We start from the raw sequence: 25,100 nt of genomic DNA, 5'->3' as shown, positions 1-25,100 counted from the left end.
AACATGGATGCCTTGATAGTAACAGTGGAACCAAATGAGTGGAAAAGAGGGTAAAATAGAGACTTCACAGCTCCCCACTGTTGTCTTCGTGTCTCTAGTACCTACCCTGCTTGGCTAAACAGATTTCCTTTGTGAGCCTCATTTTTCTCATCTGTGAAATGGAAAAAACAAAAAACAAAAAAGGTAATACCTACCATACAGGGTAGTTTTCGGAAAGGCAGCACAGGAGCACCTGGGTGGCTTAGTTGGCTGGGCGTCCAACCCTTGGTTTCGGCTTTGGTCATGATCTCACAGTCGTGGGATCTAGCCCTGCATCGGACTCTGCACTGGGTGTGGAGCCTGCTTGGGATTCTCTCTCACTCCCTCTGCCCCTCTCCCCTGCTTGTGCTCTCTCTTCCTAAAATAACATAATTTTTTTTTTAAAATAAGAAATGCAACATGTAACACATGTTTTCTGGTATTATTATATCTTCCTATGTTTTCATTATTATTTCTTCAGAAAGTATATGTAAGTGAATTGCTGTTCCTCATTAACAGTTGTCCTTTTATGAGATTAATTTTGGTTCACCTGATTTTAAGAATTTGCTTGTTTTGGCTCATGTTGGTAGTCAATTGTTAGCATCAATGGATGCTTGCTTATCACCTGACTTATTTATAACTGTAATGTGGGGAAAATGTTCCTAATTATAGGCTAAAGTAAAAATTCATTTTTAATCCTAAAAATTAAACTCAAATAAAAACTTGGAAATATTTCCACTTGTTCAGAAGGTAGATACCCTTGGCTTTTTGACCAGTGAGACTCTAAGTGTGACATAGAACTCTGGGGGTCCCCGTGGATGTCTCCTTACAGATCTTCTGTTTCTGCTGTGTTATGAGGTAAACCTGAAAAATCTCCTCAGTGAATGTGGTGAGTTGTAACTTGGGTTTGTATCTGAATTCTACTGATGTCTTTTTGGAAATAGAATTGTGAATTACCAGTGTAGAGCACCAGTGAGCTGGTGAGTCTGTCTTCCTTCCAGCCCCCTGTTGTGAGCACTGTAGTTCTTCTGACTTTAATAAAAGTTAAAAAGAATCAGAACAGGAGTGCTTCATGGTAAAAACAAACAAACAAACAAACAAACAAAACCAAAACCAAACCAAAACAAACAAACAGACAAACAAACAAAAAAAAACCCCATCATTTTTAGCTAAGGCATCTAGAAAGATAAAGGTGGGATCATCGACCATAGTCCCTTCTTGTGGTTTATGATATTCAAGGATTGCTTATGTACAGTAGGAACATGATAAGTAGAAACATTTTTTGTTCCACAGATGGGTTTTAAGTTGCTATAATTATAATGGGTGTATAAGTGGATGTAATTATATTACAGGCAAGTTCACTTTGGAGGTAGTAGTGAATTGCTTACGAAAAGTATCACTTAGAGAGGGAGAGAGTACGGTAATAGGCAGCTGCCAGTTAATCTAAAATAATGGGAATTAAGTGAGGAAAATTAGGACATAGAAGAAATTGTGAAGAATTTCTTACATTGAGAGGGAAGAGGACAGCAACAGTTACAGAAGCACATAATTGAACAGGAGGGTCATTGCCATTTCCTGCTGTGTGCTCCGATGAGCATGGGTGGGAGCGGGGCGCGGGTGGGGGTAGGGGGTGAGAAGAACATCTGAAAACAAGAGATATTTCCTGAGGGAGGCGATGCCCAGACATTGTCTTTCAGAATAAGTGGAGTGAGCCAGGCTGGGGAAGGGTGAGGGGGACTCGGAGGCAGGGAATCAGAGATGCTGAGGCTCCCAGCACAGGAGGGAGACACCACGGGCTTGTCCAGAACCGGGAGGAGCGGGGAAGAGCCATTCACCTGCTGCTCCTTAAGTCATTGCATCCATGAGGTAATTCTGGTGGCTGGGGACTCATGCTTGGCTGTTGCAGCTACTCTAAGGAAGGAGACTTGCGCGGTGGCCAAGGGAGAGGGCCCACGGTGTGGGTTGTGGTGATACAAACTGGTCAGCACTTACCTTACTTCCTGATGTGATAAATGCCTGGTTGATAATACCTCCCATTCGCGGAGGGTGACGGTGCTCTGTTATTGACAATTGAAGGCAATTCTGCGGGGGGAGTTTTATCCTCCTTCTTTAACAGCAGACCGAACCGAGGCTCAGAGAAGTTGATGCCCCGAGGTGCACATCTGGCGAGCAGTGGAGGCCGGATTCCAATGGATGTGTTTAACTCCGAAGTTACTGCTCTTGCCACTGCATGGCAGCGCCTCTCCTGTGTTTTCGGGCAAAACAGATTGGTTATTTGGACATAGTTTTAGTGACAGGGGCAAAAAGTGCCCTGGAGAATAGAAAGCAGTAACCTTGGGAGCGGGTCATGCGGGCTTTAAGGGACGTGGTTAGAGACCCTAGCTTTGCAGGTGATGTAGCCTTGTTGATAGTGAGACCTTTCTGCTCCTGGCTGTGGGGTAGACCCATCAACTTGAAAGAGTAGATTGGAAAGGAAGGAGAGAGGGGAGGGAGGGAGACAAAGTGAGAGGTCACTGTGATCACCAGCAGAAGTGCGAGGTAGTCGGAGCCAATGGAGAGAAGGCCGGCTCAGGAGACTCCCAGAGTCAGACCAAGCAGATCCGGGGAGGCCTGATGTGGTCGGACGGAGAGGAGAGTGTGAGGAGGACAAGAAGGTGGAGACACGTGGCGTGGGCTGAAAGGGGAGGGTGGAAGAGTGGGCGGGGTGGCCAAGAGCGTGTCTGAGAAGTGTGTGTGTTGGTAGGGGCAGGGGCGGTGGGGGGCCGGGGGGAGGTTGGCCTGCAAGAAGACAGGGGACAATGGTTTTTCTGTCCCTGAGCTTTATTTTGCTTGCCGGTGTCTTAAACTTATTACAAGGGTATACCTTTTTTCCTAAGTGAAAAATGGATATTTGCTTGTCTCTACGATATAATATAGATACCCCTGTTTTCAGAATATTGTGCTCCTTAGAGAAATTTCTTGTATGAACTGATAACATGTCATATTATAATGTTATCATTGTCCCTTATTTTGAATTAATTGCCCTAACAAACCACATAAGCATTTATTTCACTATTTACTACACAACAGGCCAGATTACATATTCTATTAGATGAAATATTAAAATCAAGCACATCGGACAATGTGCAGAATATGGCAACATAATTACATTTTTTTAAATGTTTATTCATTTTTGAGAGAGATAGAGCACAAGCAGGGGAGGGGAAGAGAGAGAAGGAGACACAGAATCCGAAGCAGGGTCCAGGCTCCAAGCGGTCAGTACAGAGCCCAACTCGGGGCTCGAACCCACACACCGCGAGATCATGACCTGAGCCAAAGCTGGACGCTTAACCAACTGAGGCACCCAGGAGCCCCATGGCAACACTAAAAGATGTTGCGTCCAAGTACAATATGCTGGTAGGTATTTATACCCTATTTGTCTCTGGATATTGAATTGCTTTGACAGCTGTATGCACAAGTGAGTCCTGCAGGGTTTCTGTTTAAATTAAAGCTCCCAGACGGTGTCTCTCCGACTGAAACAACAAGTTCACCTCAGAATCAAGCTCCTCTGCCCGGGCACGTTAATCCGAAGGTCTAGCTGCCTCAGAAAAAGTCTTTCTGAGATAAAAAGCAGATATTGTACATTAAGGATACTGTATGGAATCCAGATGCTTCCTTTTCTTTACACCAGCATTTTTTTTTTTTTTAAGTGGCTGAAAATTCATTACGTCCTCATACTGCATTGCCACAATCGTAATGGTAGGTAATGTATGTCTCTGCTGGGAGGCACCGAGGCACCTGCTGAGAGCCAGTCCGCAGAGCCCTTTAGGAGAACTGTTAACTGTGCAGGCTGGACGTGGGGAGGGCAGGGGAGGAGGACAAGGATAGGGATCACGATGGCCTTGGAGAGGAGAGATAAAGGGATTAGCCCAACCCTGACTGGAAGATTTATTTTGGAACTCAAAGTAAGTAAGATAGTTGAATTAGTATTTATTTAGCTTTGAGGGGTAGAGAGAGAGAAATCACACCAAATACCCTTCCCTACCCCTTACAACCTCCTTAAAGCACATGGAAAGTAGGGAATGTAATTGCTGAGTACGGGTGAGCGTCCAGTTTCTCGCTCAGGGCCTTTCGAAAGCATGATAAATTGAGGACTCCTGCTCATGGTTATAGGAACCATGTGGGGAACAAAATTTTATGAATCATGCAGTGATAAGAAACTTTGCAAGTGGTGGTACCAGCTGTCTTCAGGGCTTGCCCATATAATGGCTTTCAAATTTATGGTGTTTTAAAGATCACGTGGCCAAACAAAACTAGGCCAAATATAGCCCAGAGGACCCCTCTCCCCCAGCATTTAGACGTCCGAGAGAAGTGTGAGGAAGACATCTCCCTGGCTTGAAATTCATAAGGAGAGAGGAGAGCAGAGAGCAGAGAGCTGTGATGTATTCAGGTTGCTTGAATAAATGCCTCGTGAGCTGTTTCCTGGATACTTGAAATGGGGGTCCACACATGAGTCCTGCCTCTCTGCCTAGAACTGGGCTTCCGTGGAGGGAATGGTGTCTCCTCTGAGTTTGACCACATGTGGCCTTCCCGAGACAGCTGAGCATGGTCTCTTTCAAGCTCTCATCTGTGTGCGTTTCTGAGGGACTGTCTATGAGGGATCCCCGGATGCTCCTGCAAATTTAGGGTACGGGAAGCCTAGCAGTCTTAAGTACCTCCGCTTTTGTATCAGGCAGACCTTTCCCTCGGCATGTTCTGTTTCTTCCTGTAATCAAGTCGAAGCTCCTTTAACAGGTTTCGAGCCTGCCAGGTCGAAGGAAGACAATGTGAACACCATTGCACGTGGACACTTGATAACCAGCCTCACTTACCAATCTCATCATCCTGAAAATATGAGACTGATTGTGGCAGATGAAAGCTTGAATCATCACGTCTTAAAATGAACTCGCTTGTTAGGAGTGGGAAGTTACTTCTTGCCAATGTCGTTTGCTCTTGCTGCAAATAAGCTGTGGCTTGGAGGTGTTCAGGCCTGCAGCGGTCCACCTCTTGGAAAATACACCACGCTGCTCATCCACGAGTTGCCACTAAGCTGAACGAGGTGCCCTCTTTGATCATTGTGTGGCCACTTTCCCTGTTGGCTCGGATGAGAGTGATCATCGGACCCAGGAAGAGTGAGAGACAGGGAAAGGCACCCTGGCCAACCAAATGGATTGTTTCACTCAAACGTGGACTGTAGATCCAACTCAGTACTTCCCTTTTTCCCTTCTAATTTCTGTCCCTCTTCTGTCCTTTTAGTCCACAAACAGGAAGAACAAAAATAAGCAAACAAACAAAAACAACAAAAAACCCCACAGGTAGATCGTCTATTACTTTCTCTCAGCATACGTTTATAAATACAGCTTGATTTCATGATGTGGGAAATATTCCATTTGAGGGGGCCACATGTGTGCAGATGAAGAAAGGAATGAATTTTACCCAAAGGGGACTAGGTGAGAACCATACTCTGCCCTGGAAAGACTGGGGATTTTCTTGTTCTTTGTCTGTTTGTTTTTGCTGGTTTTCCCCCCAAATATGTGATGCTTCAGTTCCAGTGAACCCTTTTCCCCCTTCTTGCCTGCAAACCATATAGCTTTCACTTGAAATTCCACGTTGCCTCAAGCACGTGTAGTTTGGAGTATTTTTTTTAAATTTTTTTTTTTTCAACGTTTATTCATTTTTTGGAACAGAGAGAGACAGAGCGTGAACGGGGGAGGGGCAGAGAGAGAGGGAGACACAGAATCGGAAACAGGCTCCAGGCTCTGAGCCATCAGCCCAGAGCCCGACGCGGGGCTCGAACTCACGGATGGTGAGATCGTGACCTGGCTGAAGTCGGACGCTTAACCGACTGCACCACCCAGGCGCCCCATGGAGTATTAATAACCAATACGTATGAAAACACAAAGGCCAACTCCAATAGACATGGGGATTTAGGAATCTTCTGGGTGATTAACTCGTCTTCATCCTCCCAATCCTCCTGACCCCCGTGTCTGGTTTACCAGTGCAAATGTTAGAATATGACTTAAGTGCCTTTGAGGTGTCTGAGCATGACTGAGAGTTTCAACTAGACTCGAAGAGAATTTCAGTCTGCACCTGGAGATGCTAAAGGAGATGCTGGGAGGGGCCCACATCAGGACCCTCACGTGGGGAGCAAAGAATAGCCACTTTCTGGGGTAGAACCCACTGCTTGCTGTGCTGTAAGGGGCCTGGGACCAGTCCTCTGGAGCCTGTGCTCTCCTTTCTTGACCACCCAGTCATCCCTAATTATCCAGAGCTCAGACCCGCCTTCCATGCATCACAAACTCAGAAAGCCCCTCTAGCTTACTATTATGCAAATTTGGATTTGAGTGTTCCTTAAACTAAGTTATAAGGAACGGAAATGCACTTTAATGCCTTGGAGGAGGGTGGTTCGGACTATAAGTGCTGGAGGAAATGAGGAGGAAGAAGAAACCACGCTTCCTCCGAGCACTTCCTGCTAGGATGTATACGGCTGGGACATCAGTGTTCACTATATTTAGGACCTTGTTAGCTTTAGTGGCTCCCTCCAGAAGTGGGTTCTCCATCCAGCCCATGACTGGGTCATCGCCGTCTTACTTTTGTGCCTGGACCCCTGCCCGCCTTTACTTCACCTTCCACCTCCTGTTTTCTCCCTCTCCTCTCTTACCTCCTGGTCTTTCCCTGTTTGCTGTCTCTCCATCCCTCTCTCTCTCTCTCTCTCTCTCTGTCCATTTCTTGGTGTCTACACTACTTCACTTGTCTAACGTGTTCAAGTATTTAATATTCAGACTGTCCGAGTGAAGCCTGGATTCCTCGGTGTAGTAGCTCTCCTCTGTGAAGTGCCCTTGGTGGGCAGGGTCCTTAGTCCCAGGCTGCCTTTTGGCCCAGGTGATGACTTAGTCTAACCAGTGTGATAGGACAGGGGAGTCCTCTGTATGAAGGGTGGCCAAATGTACAGCAGGAATGCCCTGCGTGGCTGTTTTAAAGAGGGTGGAGGTGTGCCTGTGTCAGAGATGATGACAGTCGGTCTGGGGCTCCCACCTGTGAGGATCTGTGTGCATGTGTGTGACCATTTGGGTGACATAAGACAGTCAGACCCTCTAATTTTTCTTCCTTCCTTCCTTGTGTGTAGGTTGCATTTAACGGTTCCAACTTCTTTTATAACCAGTTAAGTTCAGCGTATTTTAGGGAGGCAGAGTCATTAGGAAAAGCAAAATTCCTTTGTTAACCCAATGATTTTATTTATTTTTTTAATAGACAAATAAATCTTCATGGTCATTGCCATTCAGTAGGACCTTCCATATGCTTCTATGTGTGCGTGGCGTAAACAATAGAAAAATGAGTGACACAGAAGAATCTAGCCAACCAAGTAGCAAAACATTGCAGCACGTGCTAAGTATTTAAGTGGAAATTTGAACAGGAGGTTCTGGCCGCTCACAGGTGGGGCTGGGGTGGCTGTGAGGTTTGCTGGAAGATATTTCATTAGAGCTCTGAAGAATACATTCAAATTTCCAGACATACAGGGAACAGACTGGGGACTCCTAGCTTGGGGTTATAGACTAGACTTGAAACTTGAGTTCGTGTCCGCCCAAAATTAGTTACAAAATTTTATTTACATGTGTATATGTTCTATGCCTCTATGTGTAGAGTGTGTGTGTGTGTGTGTGTGTGTGTGTGTGTGTGTGTGTGTAGAATGTCTCTAACATATCAGATTTCCAATTCTTGTACTAAAAGTTTTTCAAAACCATTTTGTAAGTACTGAGTGTTCCATTTCTTTCATTTTAACTGCTTCCTGAGAAACGTATGTGCCCGCACCAGAGGATAAAACATTTGCAACAGATCATTCTGTGGTGCTGCTGGGCCAGGGAACTTGTATTCTTTGCACATACAACCACTTACTAGAGAATAAAACAAATCATTCTGTGCAGTATATGGAACGTGCTTGTTAAACCAGGCCAAGGCTTTTCGGTAGGTACCCGACACACAGAGAAATGGACAAAACCAGGTAGAAGCTGATAAGTCAACCTCCTGACCCCCACTCCAGCTCTTCAAGACACACAAAATGAGCCCGAGTGGTTTTTTTGAGCTGTCCCTTGAGCCACTAACTTGCTTCAGCTTCTGGTTACCACCTGTGCTCCTCCTTGAAGGTCTGTGATGGCAACTGTGTAATAGTTTTCTTTAGATGACCTTTCTCCTGTATCACCAAGAACAAAGGATATGTAACAAAAGTATTAAAACTCTGTAGGCGTTTCCCACGGAGGCAGTTTTGCTTAGATAGTCTGGCTTCAGTCTTTCCTAATCTCCTCCACCTCCTTCTTTTTCAAATCCCAATAAGATTTCCTAATTTGTGACATACTCTTATTACACCTTTTAGCTTCTTCTTTTTTCTTTTATTAAAAAAAATTTTTAATGTGTATTTATTTTTGAGAGAGAGAGGGGAGAGAGTGAGAGCGGGGGAGGGGCAGAGAGAGAGGGAGACACAGAATCTGAAGCAGGCTCCAGGCTCTGAGCTATCAGCACAGAACCCAACACTGGGCCAAACCCATGAACCGTGAGATCATGACCTGAGCCAGGGTCAGATGGTTAACCGAATGAGCCACCCGGGCACCCCTAAAAAGAAAACTCTATTGGCACAAAACTAGGAAATGCATTGTCTGAGAAGCACAGTCTATTTACTCAACCAACACTCAAAAAAAAAAAACAAAACAAAAAAAAAAAAACTGGCTGCTTTCTAGCCAGTAAGTGGTAAACTTTTCAAATGGCTAAACTTATCTTTGGCTACCCAACATTTCTCAAAAGAAAACTAATCTCGCAATGAAATTATAAATGAAAGTCCCAGTGAAAGTAGCTATTATGTTACTACATACACATAGTTTGATAATTTGAACCAGTATTTTTCAAAATATACTGTAATTTCAAAAGTGTTGTACTGTTATTTCAAAATATATAGTCAAAGTCTCATTAGCTGTCACTAAGTGAACATACTGTGTCCTGACTTGTATCAGTCTCTGAACATACTCTCTTCTGACTGTGTTAGTCTCTCAGGATCTGTTAATACTGGTGGATTATTCCCCCCTACACACACACATGTGGAGGGACTTCGGATAAAAGTATATGATGTATGTAGGGATAATTCCCTACTCCTGTAATAGTTTGCAACCAAATAAACAAAATCAGCATACCTAGGGAATCTTCGGTTTCACATAGTATTTTTGCAGCTCAGATTTCTTGTTTCTTTCTAAAATTATCCTTTAAAACAGTGTGATGAAAGAAAAATCATGAGCTTTGGTGTCAGCCAGACCAGATTTCAAATTCTCCTTCCAAGACCTCTTTGAATGTGATTTGTATTCTTATAAACGGGATAATAATAACCATTTTACAGAGTTATGAGGATTCAGTGTAACATATGTGAGTGCTCTCCACTCAATGAAGGGAGCACAGTGGGCACTTGGTAAACAAGTGTCCCAGAGTCTATGGGGACAAATGTCTCGATGTTTACTGATGTCTCTGGCCTAGAGGCTCGCATGCAAATAGGAAATTAAGAAATAATGAACCGCGTGCGGACTCATAGCCACTTGGCACTGGCTGCAGCCAGATCTTTAGCCAAAGATTTTCACTGGCCACAAAACGATGTGAAATCTGCCATCCTGGTTTCTCCTCCTCGCCGTGCTGGGTCAATAAACTGAAGGACAAGAAAGAAGAAAACAAATGTGGGAGGCCAGCACGTCCTTCACGAGGACAGCCAGAAGAATGTTCCAGCATGTTCCTAGGTGTCAGAGGCTGGGGGTGGGGTATCTGACGGCACTGCGTACCCTTGAGGAGCTTGATCGACACCAGGGAAAGGCCCCTGTCAAAAAAGTGCTGGGACAAAATAATCCACAGCGTCAACCGTGCCCTGCTCATGTCTGCACACCACAAGCTCATTTGTTTAAAAATGGGGGGGGGGGGGGGTTTCAAGATCCTGTAGAGCAGCCAGGTTTGAGGGAGGGGGGAAGGGATGGCTTTTAAGAAGGGAAAGTGAACACAGCGTAATGACACGCTGAGCCCTGTCCCCTCCCCTGTTGGCGGCACAGAATGGGAAATAGAGATGATGGGCAGAACAAAAATAAAGGTTAGGCCACTCAGGCGGGGTGCAAAGTACCTCTGCAGAATGGATGCTACACATAATAATCGCTAAGTTTAACTAAATGCTTACTACATGCCAGATAACACTCTAACTGTGTCCTTTCATCTGGTCTTCACGGCAACTCAGGAGGTAAGAAATCTTACTATTGTTGCTTTTACAAGTGGGGAGACTGAGGTCGGAGATGCTCGGTGAGTTGTCCTGATGGTCGTGGCATCAGGAAGGGAGAGAGCCAGGATTCAAAGCCCACCTTTCCCATGCCAGAACTCAGCTGTAATAGCTCTTTGCAGGCAGAGTCCTGTGTGAGCTGGCAGGCAGGATTCACAGAGCTGCAGGAAGTGGGCTGTGAGTCACCAAGGGACATGCATGATTAACAGCACCTGATCACCAAACTGCTTTCTAAAGAGGAAGGTTCCCAGTACCTGCAGGGTGTTAGTTTGCTGAATGAGCATTTGGGTTTGGGCCCAGAGCTGAACTGCTTGCAACCATACAGGAGCGCTTAGCAGCGTCCCTTCTTCTCAGAACTGTCCTCAGGAAGTGCTGTGTGGCTCCTAGGAGCAAATGTTGAACAAATGGGTTGAAAGCACACCAGATTATTACCTCGCCCTGAGCCCAAAATCACTCCCCTTCCCTGGGTGGCCATGTGTGTTGGTCTGGCTTTGACCTGGGTCTGGATGTCTGACAACTAGTCATGGCTATTGGGGCCAGAAGCATTAGTGGTCTGGCGGAGAAACCCACGTACAGAAAGTGCCCGCTAGGCTCATAAGTTCAGAGTGGCCATGTTCCATGCTCAGATGACACTCAAGAGCCAAGCTGTTGGTTTTCAGTATCATTCAGTAAATGATTTTTTTCCAGAGACAAGAAGTCCTATAGGACTCTTTGTGAACTACTAATATCCCAACTGGCTGCCATTAGTATGCCAAAACATGTAACATCTATTCTGGAGATGCTGATAACTCATTTAGTTGCTATCATTATATTCATGTATACTGCTTTGGTAGGCTGGAGAGAGAAATGTCATATAGAATAAGTAAAAGCAAATTTTACTTTGGCTTTGACGCTAGCTTTTCCTTTTATATTCTTCTTTCTGGATGAATTCCGAATTCACCTGCTTCTCCCCTACCCTCAAAAAACAAAAAAAAATTACAGTAACCATTATGTTATCTTAATGGGGAAATAGTAAATACCACCTTCCAGGGCTTTGTGTCTTGTAGTGAAATGTAGTTTAGGAGACTGAAATTGTCCCCTAGACCTCAAGCCAACAAAATAATGAAACGAAGATGAATAGTTTTAAAATGTCTAGTTTCCTAATCCCATGTTCTTACCATTTGCTTGTAGTTATATTTATATTTAAGTACTACCCCATTTTTTTCATCTTACTATATCAAAACAATGAAAACAACAATCTGAATTTGAAAAGGTCAACAAGATACATCTCTAGGAGAGGCAGTGTCCAAATATGTCGACTGAACTTACCTTGTCAAGAAAGATCATTCCTGACAGCAGTAAAACAAATGAACAAAAAGAAAGAAAGAAAGAAAGAGAGAAAGAAAGAGAGAAAGAAAGAAAGAGAGAGAGAAAAAACAAGCATGGGAACAAGAGATTCAGTCAACAGCTGAAGCTCATGTCAAAAAGGAAAGAAATAAAGACAAAATGTCCTAATTGCACTGGAATTTGCTATTAAACGTTTTATGTGGCAAGAAAAGCCTTCTTAATAGAAAAACAATGTATATGTTTTAAGTATTAAACCCCCCAAAAGAGTAGGTGGTCATTTGATGATAAAGAGAGGTCTGGCTGTGTTTATTCAAATCTCAAAGCAGGAGGTTACCTGATTAGGAAGGTTTCGCTTTAGCATCCCCATGACAACTGACCCAAATAACAGAGACATGTATTTTCTGATACAGCAATGAGATCTGGGAAAGGGCACTTGTGAGGTTGCTTAACTCAGGGTCTCAGGTTCTGCCCATCCACTGAGCTTTCTATGCAAAATACGGACAGGCTTTCTAGGAGAAGAGAGGTTATTTTTCAGTTACTATGGAAGAGAGGGGAGTTTACTTAAACATCATGAATTTTCCCGTTGTGGGTTTCTCAATTCCTGAACACTGACATCTGTCACTGATCTCTATCTTGGGGCTCTGGAAGTGGATAAGACTTGAAATACATTTAAATTACATACTCAGTAGACTGCCAGTTTTAATTTGAAACACACATATTTACTATTTTTTTTCTCTGTGAATAAATAGGACCCTAATTTAACTGGCTTTATTAGATGCTGAACGATACAAATGGTTAATATTTTTGTGGAATGTGTATAATTATATTGCCAACATCAATTGGCTAATGATCCTAATATTTTAAGAAGGTAGTGGATAGTATAAGAATCACACCTGATGTTTAAGGGTAAATTTATGGCACTTATAGCTTTTAATCATCCAGAAAATTTGCTCAAGCAGAGCATATTTCATATTTCCTGTGTATTTCAGAGTTTCCTACAGTAGGGGTAGCACCTGTAGCTTTTCACTTTGTAAAACTGTCTTTCCAGTATGCTCTCTTGACCACAGACATAATTGAATGGGATTTGCCAATTAAATATAAATATGTCAACACAAAAACTTAATCTAAAAAGTGATCTGTTCTGTTTCTATTTTGTGTATGTATTAAAATTAGTTTTTGAAGCTACACTAAGATATAAATGTAACCATTATAGGTTGACTTGACCTACTAAAAATTACCTTTGCAACCAGAAAGCTTACTCCAATGAAGGTTTAAGCTTCTGTGAAAATCAAAGAAATGGAATAAACCCCGTAAAATGTGGATGGGGTAGATAAGAAATCATGCCCATTGCTGGTGTCCGTGCTAAAGAAGAAACTCATGCTGATGTTTTATTTTTGGTGGCGAAGGAATTGTGCTGACCTCTAATAGAATTAGGCTAGTGTTATAAGTAGCCTGAATGAGGAACAGGATTGGCTTTTAATATCGCTGAGAAAAGTCACTTGGTTGTTGGTGTTAACAAACTGTTTTCCGTTGGAGAAAGCGTTTGACTAGCACTGAAAAGGGATGGGTAGGCGACGAGCTAGCAGCTACTGGTCGTTCGTGTTAAGAGGAAATACTTATGGTCTTTCGGCTTGCTGTTTTTAAGATGTTCTGTACTTTCAGGTAGAAGTCAACTCGCACTTGCTTACGCTTTCCTGCCACCGTGCAGAAATCTGAGATATGTGAAATATTGTTACCGCAGTCCTGCATAGAAAGAAATAAAAAAGTAAGATAAAGTAGCTCTTCGACCTTTAATGTTTCCAAACGTACTTGTGTTTTAGGAAGTAACCATAATTCTAAGTCCTGATAACAGTCAACATGTAAATTCCTGGTTTGCAGCTACCACAAGAAGTAGCAGACCAATGGAAAGCAGTCTGGTTACTGTTCACGTAGGCACAGTGACATCCTTAACTCTCCGGATTGTTCCGGAAAAGTGTCTTACGATCCTAAGAAGTCCGGTTGTGCGCCCGCATACACTTAACCTGACTATACACCCAAAGGTGCGAGTGCTCTGGAAACACCCTTCCCACAGCCCACCCACCCTTGTCCCCTTTGTGTGCCCTCACACTTGGCTTGGTGGTGGCAAACTACATTTCCCATCTTCCCCTGCCAGCTGGTTCCTGTTACCTCCTTCCAGTAGATGGAAAGGTGGGAGAGAGAAAAACACTAACTTTCTCTTTCCTCATCCTGTTCCGTGTCTCTCTTCTGACTCCCTCCTGCGTCTGGACGTGTCTGTGGTCCTTCTCCTCTGCTCCTCCGTGGCTGGATGGCAGATCCTTGGTGTTTCCTCATCAGTCTCCGTGGCACCCAGCGTTAGCAGCACATTCTCAGCGTATCTCATGAATTGTGACAGAACTATTGCTTCCGTTGAAATTGCCCAGTCCTGAGGGCAGTAGCCACTTCTTACGGTTCCAGGTTAATCAAATCTCACCCTACTCGTCTTTTTCTTGGCTGTCCTTCCAACACTTAAGAAAAATGTTTACTTATTGATAAACATTTATTGAGAGAGAGGAGGAGGAGAGGCAGCGAGGAGTGGGGAGAGAGAGAGAGAGAGAGAGAGAGAGAGAGAGAGAATTCCAAGCAGGGTCCATGTTCAGCACAGAGCCTGATGTGGGGCTCTGTCTCATGAGCATGAGATCATGACCTGAGCAGAAATCGAAAGTCTGACACTCAACCGACTGAGCCACCCAGGCTCCCCCTGCCTTCCAAAACTTTTATAACCAACTTCTTATATGCAGTGCACTCTTACAGAAATGCTTAGTATGGCTTCTTTTTTTCCCCCTCCTGATAGGATTCTGCCTCGTAGCTGGTGGGATAAATGGATAATATAGTACAGCCTGTCTTGGAAAGCTCTGAAAAGAGCCAAATAATTTACGCTTTTCTCAGTGAGTCCACATTAAGAATATTCTGGGAATGTAATCAGAGACAGTCCTGGAGATTTTACGAGTGAGGGTTGTCATTGAGAGGTTATTATTTTTTTCAATATTAGAAACAGGAATTAACTGTCACAATAGGAACTATTAAAACATACAATTAGGATATACCTACACATTAAAATAATATCATCATTAAAGTAATATTTGAAAAATATTGACAAGGGGTGCCTTGGTGGCTCAGTTGGTTAAGCGTCCGGCTTCAGATCAGGTCATGTTCTTGTGGTTCGTGAGTTCAAGCTCTGCGTCGGGCTCTCTGCTCTCAGCGCGGAGCCTGCTTTGGATCCTCTGTTCCCTTCTCTATCTGACCCTCTTGTGTTCTCTGTCTCTCTGTCTCTCTCTCTCTGTCTCTCTCTCTCTCTCAAAAAATAAAATAAAATAAAACATTAAAAAAATAAATATTGACAAAAGAAGTTTTTATAGCACAAGAAAAAAAGATATCACATGAAAGTGTATACACTATATGAATGAATAAATGTTTCCATGGACATCCACTTGCAGGAAAAACAGTTGAAAGAAGTCACATATATAACAATGAGACCGTCTGGGTGATTTTTATTTTCTTCACCATGCTTTTTTTTGAAAATGTCTAAAATGTCTACCAAGGCCATTTTCTAATAAGAAAAAGAGACCTATACATTTTTAAAATTGTCTTTATCATACCATAGACAAACATCATTCCAGATAGATTTACATTTATGATCTAAACTAATCAGCCAACATAAAATAAAATAAAATAAAATAAAATAAACAACCCTCTTTAATTTTGTACAATAAAAGAAGAAAATAAAAATGGTAGTTTCTTAATGGCCAAAGAAAAAAATAGAAATATTTTCAGCAATGATGTATTTGTAGGTGAAACACAAATGTAGTAAATATGTAAAAAGATTCTTGAAGTCATGGTAATATTTACAGAAACTAAATGTTTTTTTTTTTTCTTTTAATTTGTCATATTGGCATTGAAAACTTCATTCAGGAGAAAGAGCCACCTATATAATGTTGGAGGACATGTACATTGTCATGAAAGCATTTTAGGGGACTGCGCTTGGAAAGTGCCCATGCACATTTCATGTGCGTACATCTCTGGCCAGCAGTTTTCTTCTCGGTATGTCTCCTGTGGACATGCCCGTTGAATGCGCTGTGACACAGTGAAGGACATGCCAGGCCTCCGGTTTTTCTGCAGACATTTATTGAGAGCCCTCTCTGTGCCAGGCACTTTTCTCATAAAGGATACACTGGAGAACATCGGACAAGAGAGCTTGTTTATAGCAAAGGGAGCCAATCATCATGTGAACGAAGGTAATTTCAGAGAGTGTGGAGCACAGGGTAGGCGGTGCACCAAGAAGGGACGATGGCTCCTGCAGGTAAATCAGACTGCTCAGCTTGGGATGTCCAGCAATACCTCTCTGAGGAAGCTGGGGGAGCCACCACGCGGAGATCTAGGGACAGCCCCTCCACGTGGAGGCCCAAGGTGGGCATTGACACCAAGGACGGAAGCAAGGCCAGTGGGGCAGAGTCGGTACGAGAGGTTCGGGGAAGGCAGACTCCAAATTGCACGGAATCCATAGGCTGCGATGAAGAGTTTGAAACTCCGGTGTATCATTTTATTTTTGAAACAGTGAAAATCAGGGGGAAAATTTTCAGCATTTGTCAGTAGGGGAAGGGTTAAACCAATTATAAAAGTCACACTGTAAAATACTATCTAGATGTTTGAAAACGGGGAAACAGTTTACTGACATGGAACAGTAGGTGTCGCATGTTATTACGTGGAAAGGAAGCATGTTGCGGAACACCGAATACAACGTGCCACTGAAAAGAGATACACACGGAGAAAGAGTTGGAAAATACACATCAAGTTCTATTTTAGTGGCAGTAGATGGACCTAATGTGGGGTGGCGAAAATAAGTGCTGGTGAAAGGGACTTCCGTTTTTACCCTATACACTTAATTTTCATTGGTCTTAGTTTAACTATCATGCATTTGATTTATTACTGAGAAAAATAGAAATAAAAACAACCATGCCTCTAAAAGATAAACTGTTTAGGAAAGCATATTTAGAAAGCTGAGAAACTGGGATAATTTTCAGCCAAAGAATATCGTCTTCCACATACTGGCAGAGAAAAGAGATTTATACTTTCAAGAAGTGCCTTGGGACTTGTAGTTCTTAACGCCTTGCATGGCTCCCTGATGCAGTAAAATCATGAGATGGCATTCTGCAAATTGATAACCAACTACCATATTCCTGTTTGCTTGAGGGTTTTTTGTTTGTTGTTGTGTTTTAAGCAAGTGGCTTCATATCTGAACTCTGGCTCAGTTTTGGAATTCAAGCCTTTCCTCCTGCCTCCTGACCTACTTTGTATCCCCCAACATCAGTCATGCAGCCATGTTTTAGTATAAATTTCAGAACACATCACAGAGGGGCCGATTCCTTGCATGTTAAGGTAATCCTTTAAAGGGCACTCTCTAACCAATGTGGGCTTTCAAGATAAGGGACTGAGAGTGGGACTTTCTTCACATAAAAGAGTATTTTGAGAGCCGACTTTGATGTTTGAAACCCCTTTTCTTCTGGTCCCCCACTTGCCAAAGCCGATACCTTTTTAATATTTGGGAACGTTTTAATCCTGGTCAATTATCATCACAAGAGAAACAGGTCTGGGATTTCTTTTGTTTGAACATGGCAGTGGGATTTGAAAAGGCAGGTTTCTGTATCATGAAACTTATGGTAAGTCACAAATTTGCTTTAAAAAACAGTTCAGTGAAACAGGAGAGGAAGATAATAGAAATAATTGTTCTGATATTTTTTCACAGAGCGATGCTTCAGCAAAGTGTTCATCACGATTGTTCTTGGAGACATACAGCATCAGTTATTTATATTCTTGAGTCATAGCTGTGAATGTTTGCATATATAGGATTGTCAGGCTGGGATTTGATTTTATACTACTTGCAAAGCACTACGTTGGCAGAAGACAGGAGCTCTTGGGCCAAAGGCAATGCCTTGTATTAACGTGCTGCTCTAAGGTCAGCCTGAACAGCCAGAGATGTGTGTCAGTGCCTCAGACACCCAGGTCCCATGGCAGTGAGGTGACTGCTCGGGGAGTGAATTTGCACCGTAGCTGAGGCTTCTGAGCCGAGGCAATCCACCGCTTATATAACAAGCAGTGAGCAGCCTGCTTTTTGTCCGGGGGAGACACTGCCTTATCTCTTGGGATTACCACTTGCATAACCAACCTTGAGAAATGGCCTGCGTAGAAAGTAGGCAGGGACCTTGCTGTCGTGGCACGTCCAGTAGGAGGACAAGAGGACCCTTTCTGAACAAAATCATGATTTTATATCATGATATCTAATAGTATATAATTATGTTAATACATGTGTGTATATTACATATGCATTTTATTTATTTTTTAAAATGTTTACTTATTTTGAGAGAGAGAGAGTGAGAGAGAGCAGGGGAACGGCAAAGAGAGAGGAGAGAGAGGATCCCAAGCAGGCTCTGCACCATCAGCACAGAGCCCAATGTGGGGCTCCATCCCACCACAAACCATGAGATCGTGACCTGAGCTGAAATTAAAAGAGTCGAATGCTCAACTGACTGAGTCACCCAGGTGCCCCTACACATGCAGTTTAAATAGTCTTTAAGAAAAAATTGAAACTTACAAGATAATGGTGAATAGCAGTGTCACACTTATTTCTAAGACCAACAAAAGCAGCAACAGCATAGCATAGAATACAGCATAGAAATGCTAGAGGCGGCTGCCCATTGCCGTTTGAGTTGTGCTGTCAAGTTTACCATGACTAAGTGTGGAAGAATAAACAGAATTTCCAACTAGGTATATTCGTTAAACACAAAATGGAGGTACATTTAAATACAGACCGCCGTGAAGATATGTTGATTTATACAGAAAAAAAAAATAAAATAAGGTTAGTGGTAACTGAAAATTTCAGCTGCAACATAGAAACTAGATAACAGGACTTTCAATGTGTGGTTTGTTTGTTTTGTTTTGTTTTTTTCCACAACATACTTTGCCCTGTCTCTGTAGGGCACCAATATAGACACGTGGGTGGGCAAGGGGAGTCCAAAGGGATGACGCACCGGCATGGGTACGCCTTGACTAGAGCCGCATCCTGTCAGCGGAAACCATTTTTGTAGAAAAATGCCTCTAATTGTACGCAAGGAACATTTTCATAGAATAATGTTTTCATTGGGTTAGCCCTGTGCCTGACTTCCACGAGTACTTGTTCGAGCATGGATCTGTGGCTTTTTACTATTTTCTCTCCCAATTCTTAAAATATCTTCCAATTTAGTCTAATTCAGTTGACAGAATTTTCTTTTTTCATGAAGGGAAGAAAGACTAAATTGAGAAAGGTTTGAGTATGGTTGGTTTTTATTTTTATTCAATTTCATCTCAAATAGGATCACACTGCAAGTTATGTTAAATGACACTTATTTCTGAGAGTTAAACTCCTTCCCCTCAAATATCTCAACACTTCATTATTACTTTCTTAAAGATAGATAGTAAAGCATTTTAATATTTTGAGTTATGCATTCCATATAGCTGAGATCTGAAATTTATAGCACACTGCTTTTAAATCATGCATTTTATGTGAAGGAGCAGAAAAAAAAAAAAGAAAAACGCATTCTTGAGATGATTTTTGATTTATCATGAATTAGGCTTGCACCCGTTGAGTCAACTTATAAATTGACAAATAGAAGAAACAGCATGTTCTTTAAACCTTCATAATTTATCTACTGAACTATAATTTTATAAATGAATATCCTTTTGATGCTTTCCTTTGGGACACTGCTAGATTTATTTGGCAAAATGTCTTTTTTCTTTTTTTTTGATTTTTCACTTGGAAACATTTATCAAACACAGTATAGGATGTGAATGATTCATGGTTGAAAACTTGAGAGTTACAGAGTCCTTCTTTTTCATAATTCATATAAATGCTTTCCATGTTATTGGGTGGAACTGTAGTTGGCAGCTTTGGTTATGTGGTCCTTATTTGTTATTTGGTCTTCTGCCGTCTCTCCTAGAGTGTTCGCTGGCCTTGAGGTTCAATTTTGACACTAGGCTACTGTTGCTTACAGTGATTGGAAGCACAAGACCAAACAGGACTCTTGACGTATTACTACCATAAATTTCCCTGTAATTTTCTTTAGTGGAAAAACTTAAACCGAATTTGACAGAGTATCAAATCCACGCACGTCATGTTGGCATCACTCTCGCAAAATTCACATGGCTTTTTACCAATAAGGAAGAGGCAATGAAAAGGACAGGCCAGAACATTTTTCTCTGTCTTTCTGTGTTACTCTGCTTCCATAGGCTTAGTGGCTGAAACCACAGACATTTACTTCTGACAGTGGGAGGTTGGAAGGCCAAGATCAAGGAGCCAGCAGACACAGTTCTTAGTGAGGGGCCTCTTCCTGGCTTGCAAAAAGCTGTGTTCTCAAGTGGCAGAGAGAGATTGGTCTGTCTTCTTTCTTCCTCTTCTTATAAAGCCAATATTCCCACCATGAGGGCCCCACTCTCAGGACTTTAACACTAATTAGTTCTCAAAGGCCCTATCATACTGGAGCTTAGGGCCTCAGGGTATGAATTTTGGGGGAACATAGTTTAGTCCACAGTGCATGTACGCTCGCTCTCTCTCACTCACTCTCTCACTCTCTCCTTCTCTTATAGCTGATCAGTTGCTCTAAGTACAAAGCTCACTTGCAAAGTGCAAATGTAATCATATCAGCGTGACTGATGTTTACAGGTTATACTTTCCTCAGTGGTGAAGGGCAATTTTCTTCCCAGCTAATAAGATGGATTGTCTTGTTTTACAACCGCATCAAAAGGCACTGGATAAGGTGCCCAAGTGTCTGATGAGAATATTTCATGTAAGATGAAAGATACTTTGAAATGCTAGGACTTCATTGTTTGGTTTTTGGTTTTGTTTGTTTGTTTGTTTATTTTCCATCCTAAAGCTGTCAAAAATTTTAATTTGAAAAATCACCATTTTTCTGTGTTGTCTTTCAAATGCCAGTTCCTTTTCCTTTTTTTTCTCCATCAAAATATCCCACACCCAGCAAACAAAACAAAACAAAACAAACAAACAAACAAAACAAAGTTATTATTATTTTTAGGATTCAGAAAAGAAGCAAATAATATCTGGCTTATCTAAGGAGTAAAAAGGTGTTCTCTAGAAAATTTCAGAGCACAACTACCTAAAGATCAAAATTCTTTTGAGAGGAAATTCTGTCTCCTTCAAAATCCATTGATTTATTTACTACTTATTTTCAAAGGAAACTGGATAAATGCAAATGTCATGGAATGTATATGTAAGGGAAGCATTTTCCAAGCAAATGATTCACAGAAATAGTAGGCATTGTCTAAGAATACCTTGCTAGGAACACACACACACACACACATACACTGAGCATCATGGGTCAAAATAATGAAAAAATAAATTGGCTGCAATTTGCTCTATTGGAAAGAACACTCTTATGTTTTACCTTTGAGGTAATGGAGCCACTCCGGGCAGGAAATCAACCTTTCACTTCCCATCTTCCTCATGCCGGTACCATCTCTATGCATAATGTTTAGCCCTGGCTTAATTAAGTGAGAGCGTAAGTAGTGAGAATAGGGAAATTTATTAAGAATTGTATGACATAAGAAGACAAGAAATTAGATTGTTTCGGGAAAATTCTGAAGAATAATACTTGTGATTTATTTTTAAACCATTTATAAAGATTTCTTAGGTCACTGCTTTCCAAAGCATGTTCTGTGGCATATTACTCTGCTGGACATTGATGGTTTTCAGAAAAGAGGATGACAATGAAGTAGGTCTAGCAAATTCCTACTTAAACACGTATCTTTACTGTAGGACTTTTCCAATGCTACTAATAGGCTAATGTCTATTGTCCACATAATATCCAATGCTTCTAAAACCTATTTGACCACCAGACGCTATTTTTCCTTAGGGCACCTAAATCCTTAGGTGTTGACATGTATTGGGAGGTACGCCAAAAGGCAGGAAGTGAAATCATTCAAAACTATGGTTTTTAAATTTAAAAAGTGTGCTTAGTTACATCAAAGAAAAAGCAGAGATACAGAACTCATGTTTTGTTTTGTTTTTTGTTTGTTTTTCTGCTTTGAGAAAATACTGAGGAGATCTCACTAGCAAATTAACTCCTTTAGTCTAAAGATTATTGGATTCAAAGTCAAGTGACTGGATTCTGCTCTGGTACCATCACTAAGATTCTGGACACAATGACTGAACATCTGTTAGCCTTAATTTCTGGCTCCCTAAAATGAATTGACCAGTTTATGGCTCTCAAAAATCCCACCTAGTCCTAATTTACATGAAAAGGTCTATGAGGTCATAGAGTTAGACAGTGCAATTGTACAAATATTCTGAATATCCTTGACAACTAAAGCTGGGTATTTTATGCAGCTAGTCACTTAAAAATATTTATTCATTTATTTTTGCTCTTTAATGGAGCTTCCATGTAAGTGTATGTGTTTGTGTGGGGTACATGGTCTGAGGAAGTAGAGACAGATGATTTAGTCAAAAAGTACACAAATACATAAATGACACAATTTCTGATAGTTATCAATATTTTGATGAAAAAAAATTCAAAATTATGAGGCAAAAACATATGGGGGTAGGGCCTACTTTAGAATATACTGTGCTCTAGATTTAGAGAACCAAATAGCATCCACTTATGAATTTTAATGATCTTTAGTAGTATATATCAGAACTATTTCAAAATAATGAGCAATATTTTTATCATAAACTGTTGCTAACTTAAAGGTAAGGGACCCAAATAAAAAAATTAAGTAAGTAAGTAAGTAAGTAAACGTGTCCTATAATGAACAGAGAAATGTAATTTTGTAGCACTTAAAAGCTCCCAGCCAGAAATGGTTTAAAAAAAAAAAACATTTTAATTATCATTTTTCAAAAGTAAGGAGGCCCAAAATCTTTAAATCTGCAAATAATTCTAAGCCTTTCATATAGTGAAATATCAAGCTGATTGAATCAGATGGTGGAAATATTTTGAGAGCCTGCAGGAATAGGAAGGATAATGCTGGATGTCTTTTAGTAAGGCAAGTGAAAAAATAAACATTTTGGGAGAAATATTCCAAACTACAAGGTGGGCAATATGGTAGTGTTGTTCTAGCACTACCGCTTGGTAAAGCCTTTGGAGAACATTTCCAGTGGACATCAGTATATGAGAAACTTCTCACCCAACATAAAACTAAAAATAATAAGGATGCAATAGAGCATTTTAAATTATGGAGCAAGTTTAATTTTGTTCTTTTCTTTGGAAAAAAAAAGGGAAAACATTTTAAATGGAACATGCTGTGTTCAGTCCTCATCTATTTATCTTATCTACTTAAAGTTTAAATTGTGCCATTATGGTGACATTTAAATTTGGGAAAAAAGTACACACTTTCAAGACCTGAAATCAAACCTAGAAAATGAGGAGACTAGCTCTTAATTGCTAGAATTATAATACCCCCTGTGTCCTTTCTTGATATTTCTATTACTAAGCAAGTACTAATTTTAGAAGAGCAATGGGAAAGAAAATAATTAGGCATTCATGAGATGAAAATGATTTTTTTACAGTAATATGACTATTGTGTTTTAACCTACTTTCCCTATCTATTTAGCGGCGTCCTTCATGTTGACAATGTCAGTCTCCGCCTGTAACTATGACAGGAGATGTCTCTCCTCCCAAATATAGTCTTCCATGGATCAGGAGGGTACCAGCATCCATACCTGCACTGTCCCGACCGGGCTTTTTGCTGTGTAGACTACTTTTCCTAGGATAGCAGTTTGGAGTAAGAGAGGCCATTAGCTCTTTGGCAGCCTGCAAAAGATTAATAGGTCAAGAAAGCTTGAGGAAGAGGTCTTTCTGTCTTAGATTTAAGTAAAAGCAATCCACCTTATCTGCTGGGGCTACTTCCCGTGATCGACCTCGGCTTTCTGTCCACTGCCTGCCTAACGCTCGCTTATGGAGAGTAGTTGTGCCTCTCAGTGCCACCTGGGGGTTTACCTGGGGGCAGGGCTTTCTCAGATCTCCCCATCCATTCACAGTCACCGGGACTCGTGCTTTAGGAAGATCTTAGACGCGGCTGTTTGTCACGGCCGAGTCTCCAATACTTTTGAATCGTGCCGCCATGATTCCTGACCTCTGCATCGTCACCTACTGCCACCGCTCTTTTATTTGCGTCCCACTCCCCGGGGTGTGTTCTAACAGGGAGCACTCTGGCATTGCTGGGGATGACTCACCATATGTTTAGGATCTAGCTTTGCCATCTGATGTTAAGGGCAGCTGAAGGGGAGAGGGGGAAATGCCTTGATTTTCTCATTCGTTTTTATTCTGCGGGAAGAAAAAAAAATTAGCGAATTTAGTGATCGGCGAAGCTTTACCTGGGCCTGAAAACCCCCGATGAAGATACTTTCGCTAATTCTTTCTCCATGTCAAATCACCGATGGCACTGAAGTCTTTTGAATGTTCCTGCTGCATTTTTAGCAACTAAATTTGAAATAAAGCTCTGGGCCAGCCATGGATATTACTATCCCAGGATTAATTTCATAGAAATACATAGTTTGGGTGGCCCATGAATTAGTCCATTTCCTACTGGCTTCTGGCAATGGTATTGTAGCCAATAAAGCATTCCAGTGGCCTGTGTTTGCGTGAGTCATTTTATGTTGCTAGAACAAAAATAAGATGTAAACAGTCTCCCACCACAGAGACCATGGAGGCCATGGCAAAATGTAGTTGGTTTAATAAAAATTCACTTTATGTGCAACTTTATAAGAATATAGAAACCATGAGCAATGTATTGCCCTTGGTCCTTTCATAATTTAGAGACTCATTTGACTTAGTTCTAGTGGATTTTACTCTCCGTCAATAATCATGACTAGGGAAAGACAAAGGAGGAGGAGGAGAAAGAAAAAAATCCTACAGAAATGTCATTTTTTAACAGCTTTACTTTGGTACAATTTGTATAAAATAAACCCTCACTACAGTGAAGATAATGAACATATCCATCACCCCCCAAATTTCCTCAGCCCCTTTGGAATCCCCATTTCAGCTCTCCCACCACCCCACTCTGCAATTACGCCCAAACACTGGTTTGCCTTCTGCCACCGTAGATTACTCTGCATTTTCTAGAATATTTTTTATACGGGGCCATGCAGTATATCCATTTTGATTGAATTTTTTTCATCCTGTATGATCATTTTGAGATTCATCCATGTTATAGCATATATTACTACTTTCATCCTTTTTATTGCTGAGTTGTATTCCGTTGCGTAAATAAATAAACCACAGTTTGTTTATCCATTTTCCTGTTGGTGGACATTTGGATTGTTTACAGGTTTCGACCAATACACATAAACCTGCTGTGGATATCTACATACAAATCTTTGTGTGGTCATGTTGTTGTTGTTGTTGTTTTTGTTTTTCTTGTGTAAATATCTAGCTGT

The 25,100-nt window shown here is 41.5% G+C and overlaps 1 protein-coding gene across 3 annotated transcripts in view; it reads left to right on the top strand.

The window, feature by feature from the left end:
• The window catches only part of PRKN (parkin RBR E3 ubiquitin protein ligase), a 1,352,534-nt gene that overhangs the window by 321,386 nt on the left and 1,006,048 nt on the right, over positions 1–25,100 (top strand). Inside the window, exon 1 of one of the 3 annotated variants that reach the window (XM_045500230.1) lies at positions 1,730–1,884. The exons of the other annotated variants lie outside the window; for them this stretch is intronic. Coding sequence (XP_045356186.1) covers positions 1,777–1,884 — 108 coding nt within the window. The 5' untranslated portion in view covers positions 1,730–1,776. Of the gene's footprint in view, positions 1–1,729; positions 1,885–25,100 lie in introns of those variants that run through there. 3 annotated transcript variants of the gene reach the window in all.

Source organism: Leopardus geoffroyi, chromosome B2, assembly GCF_018350155.1.
Source record: "Leopardus geoffroyi isolate Oge1 chromosome B2, O.geoffroyi_Oge1_pat1.0, whole genome shotgun sequence".
NCBI lineage: Eukaryota > Metazoa > Chordata > Mammalia > Carnivora > Felidae > Leopardus > Leopardus geoffroyi.
Note: the sequence above shows the minus strand (reverse complement) of the source record. Positions and strands in the feature narration are given on the sequence as shown.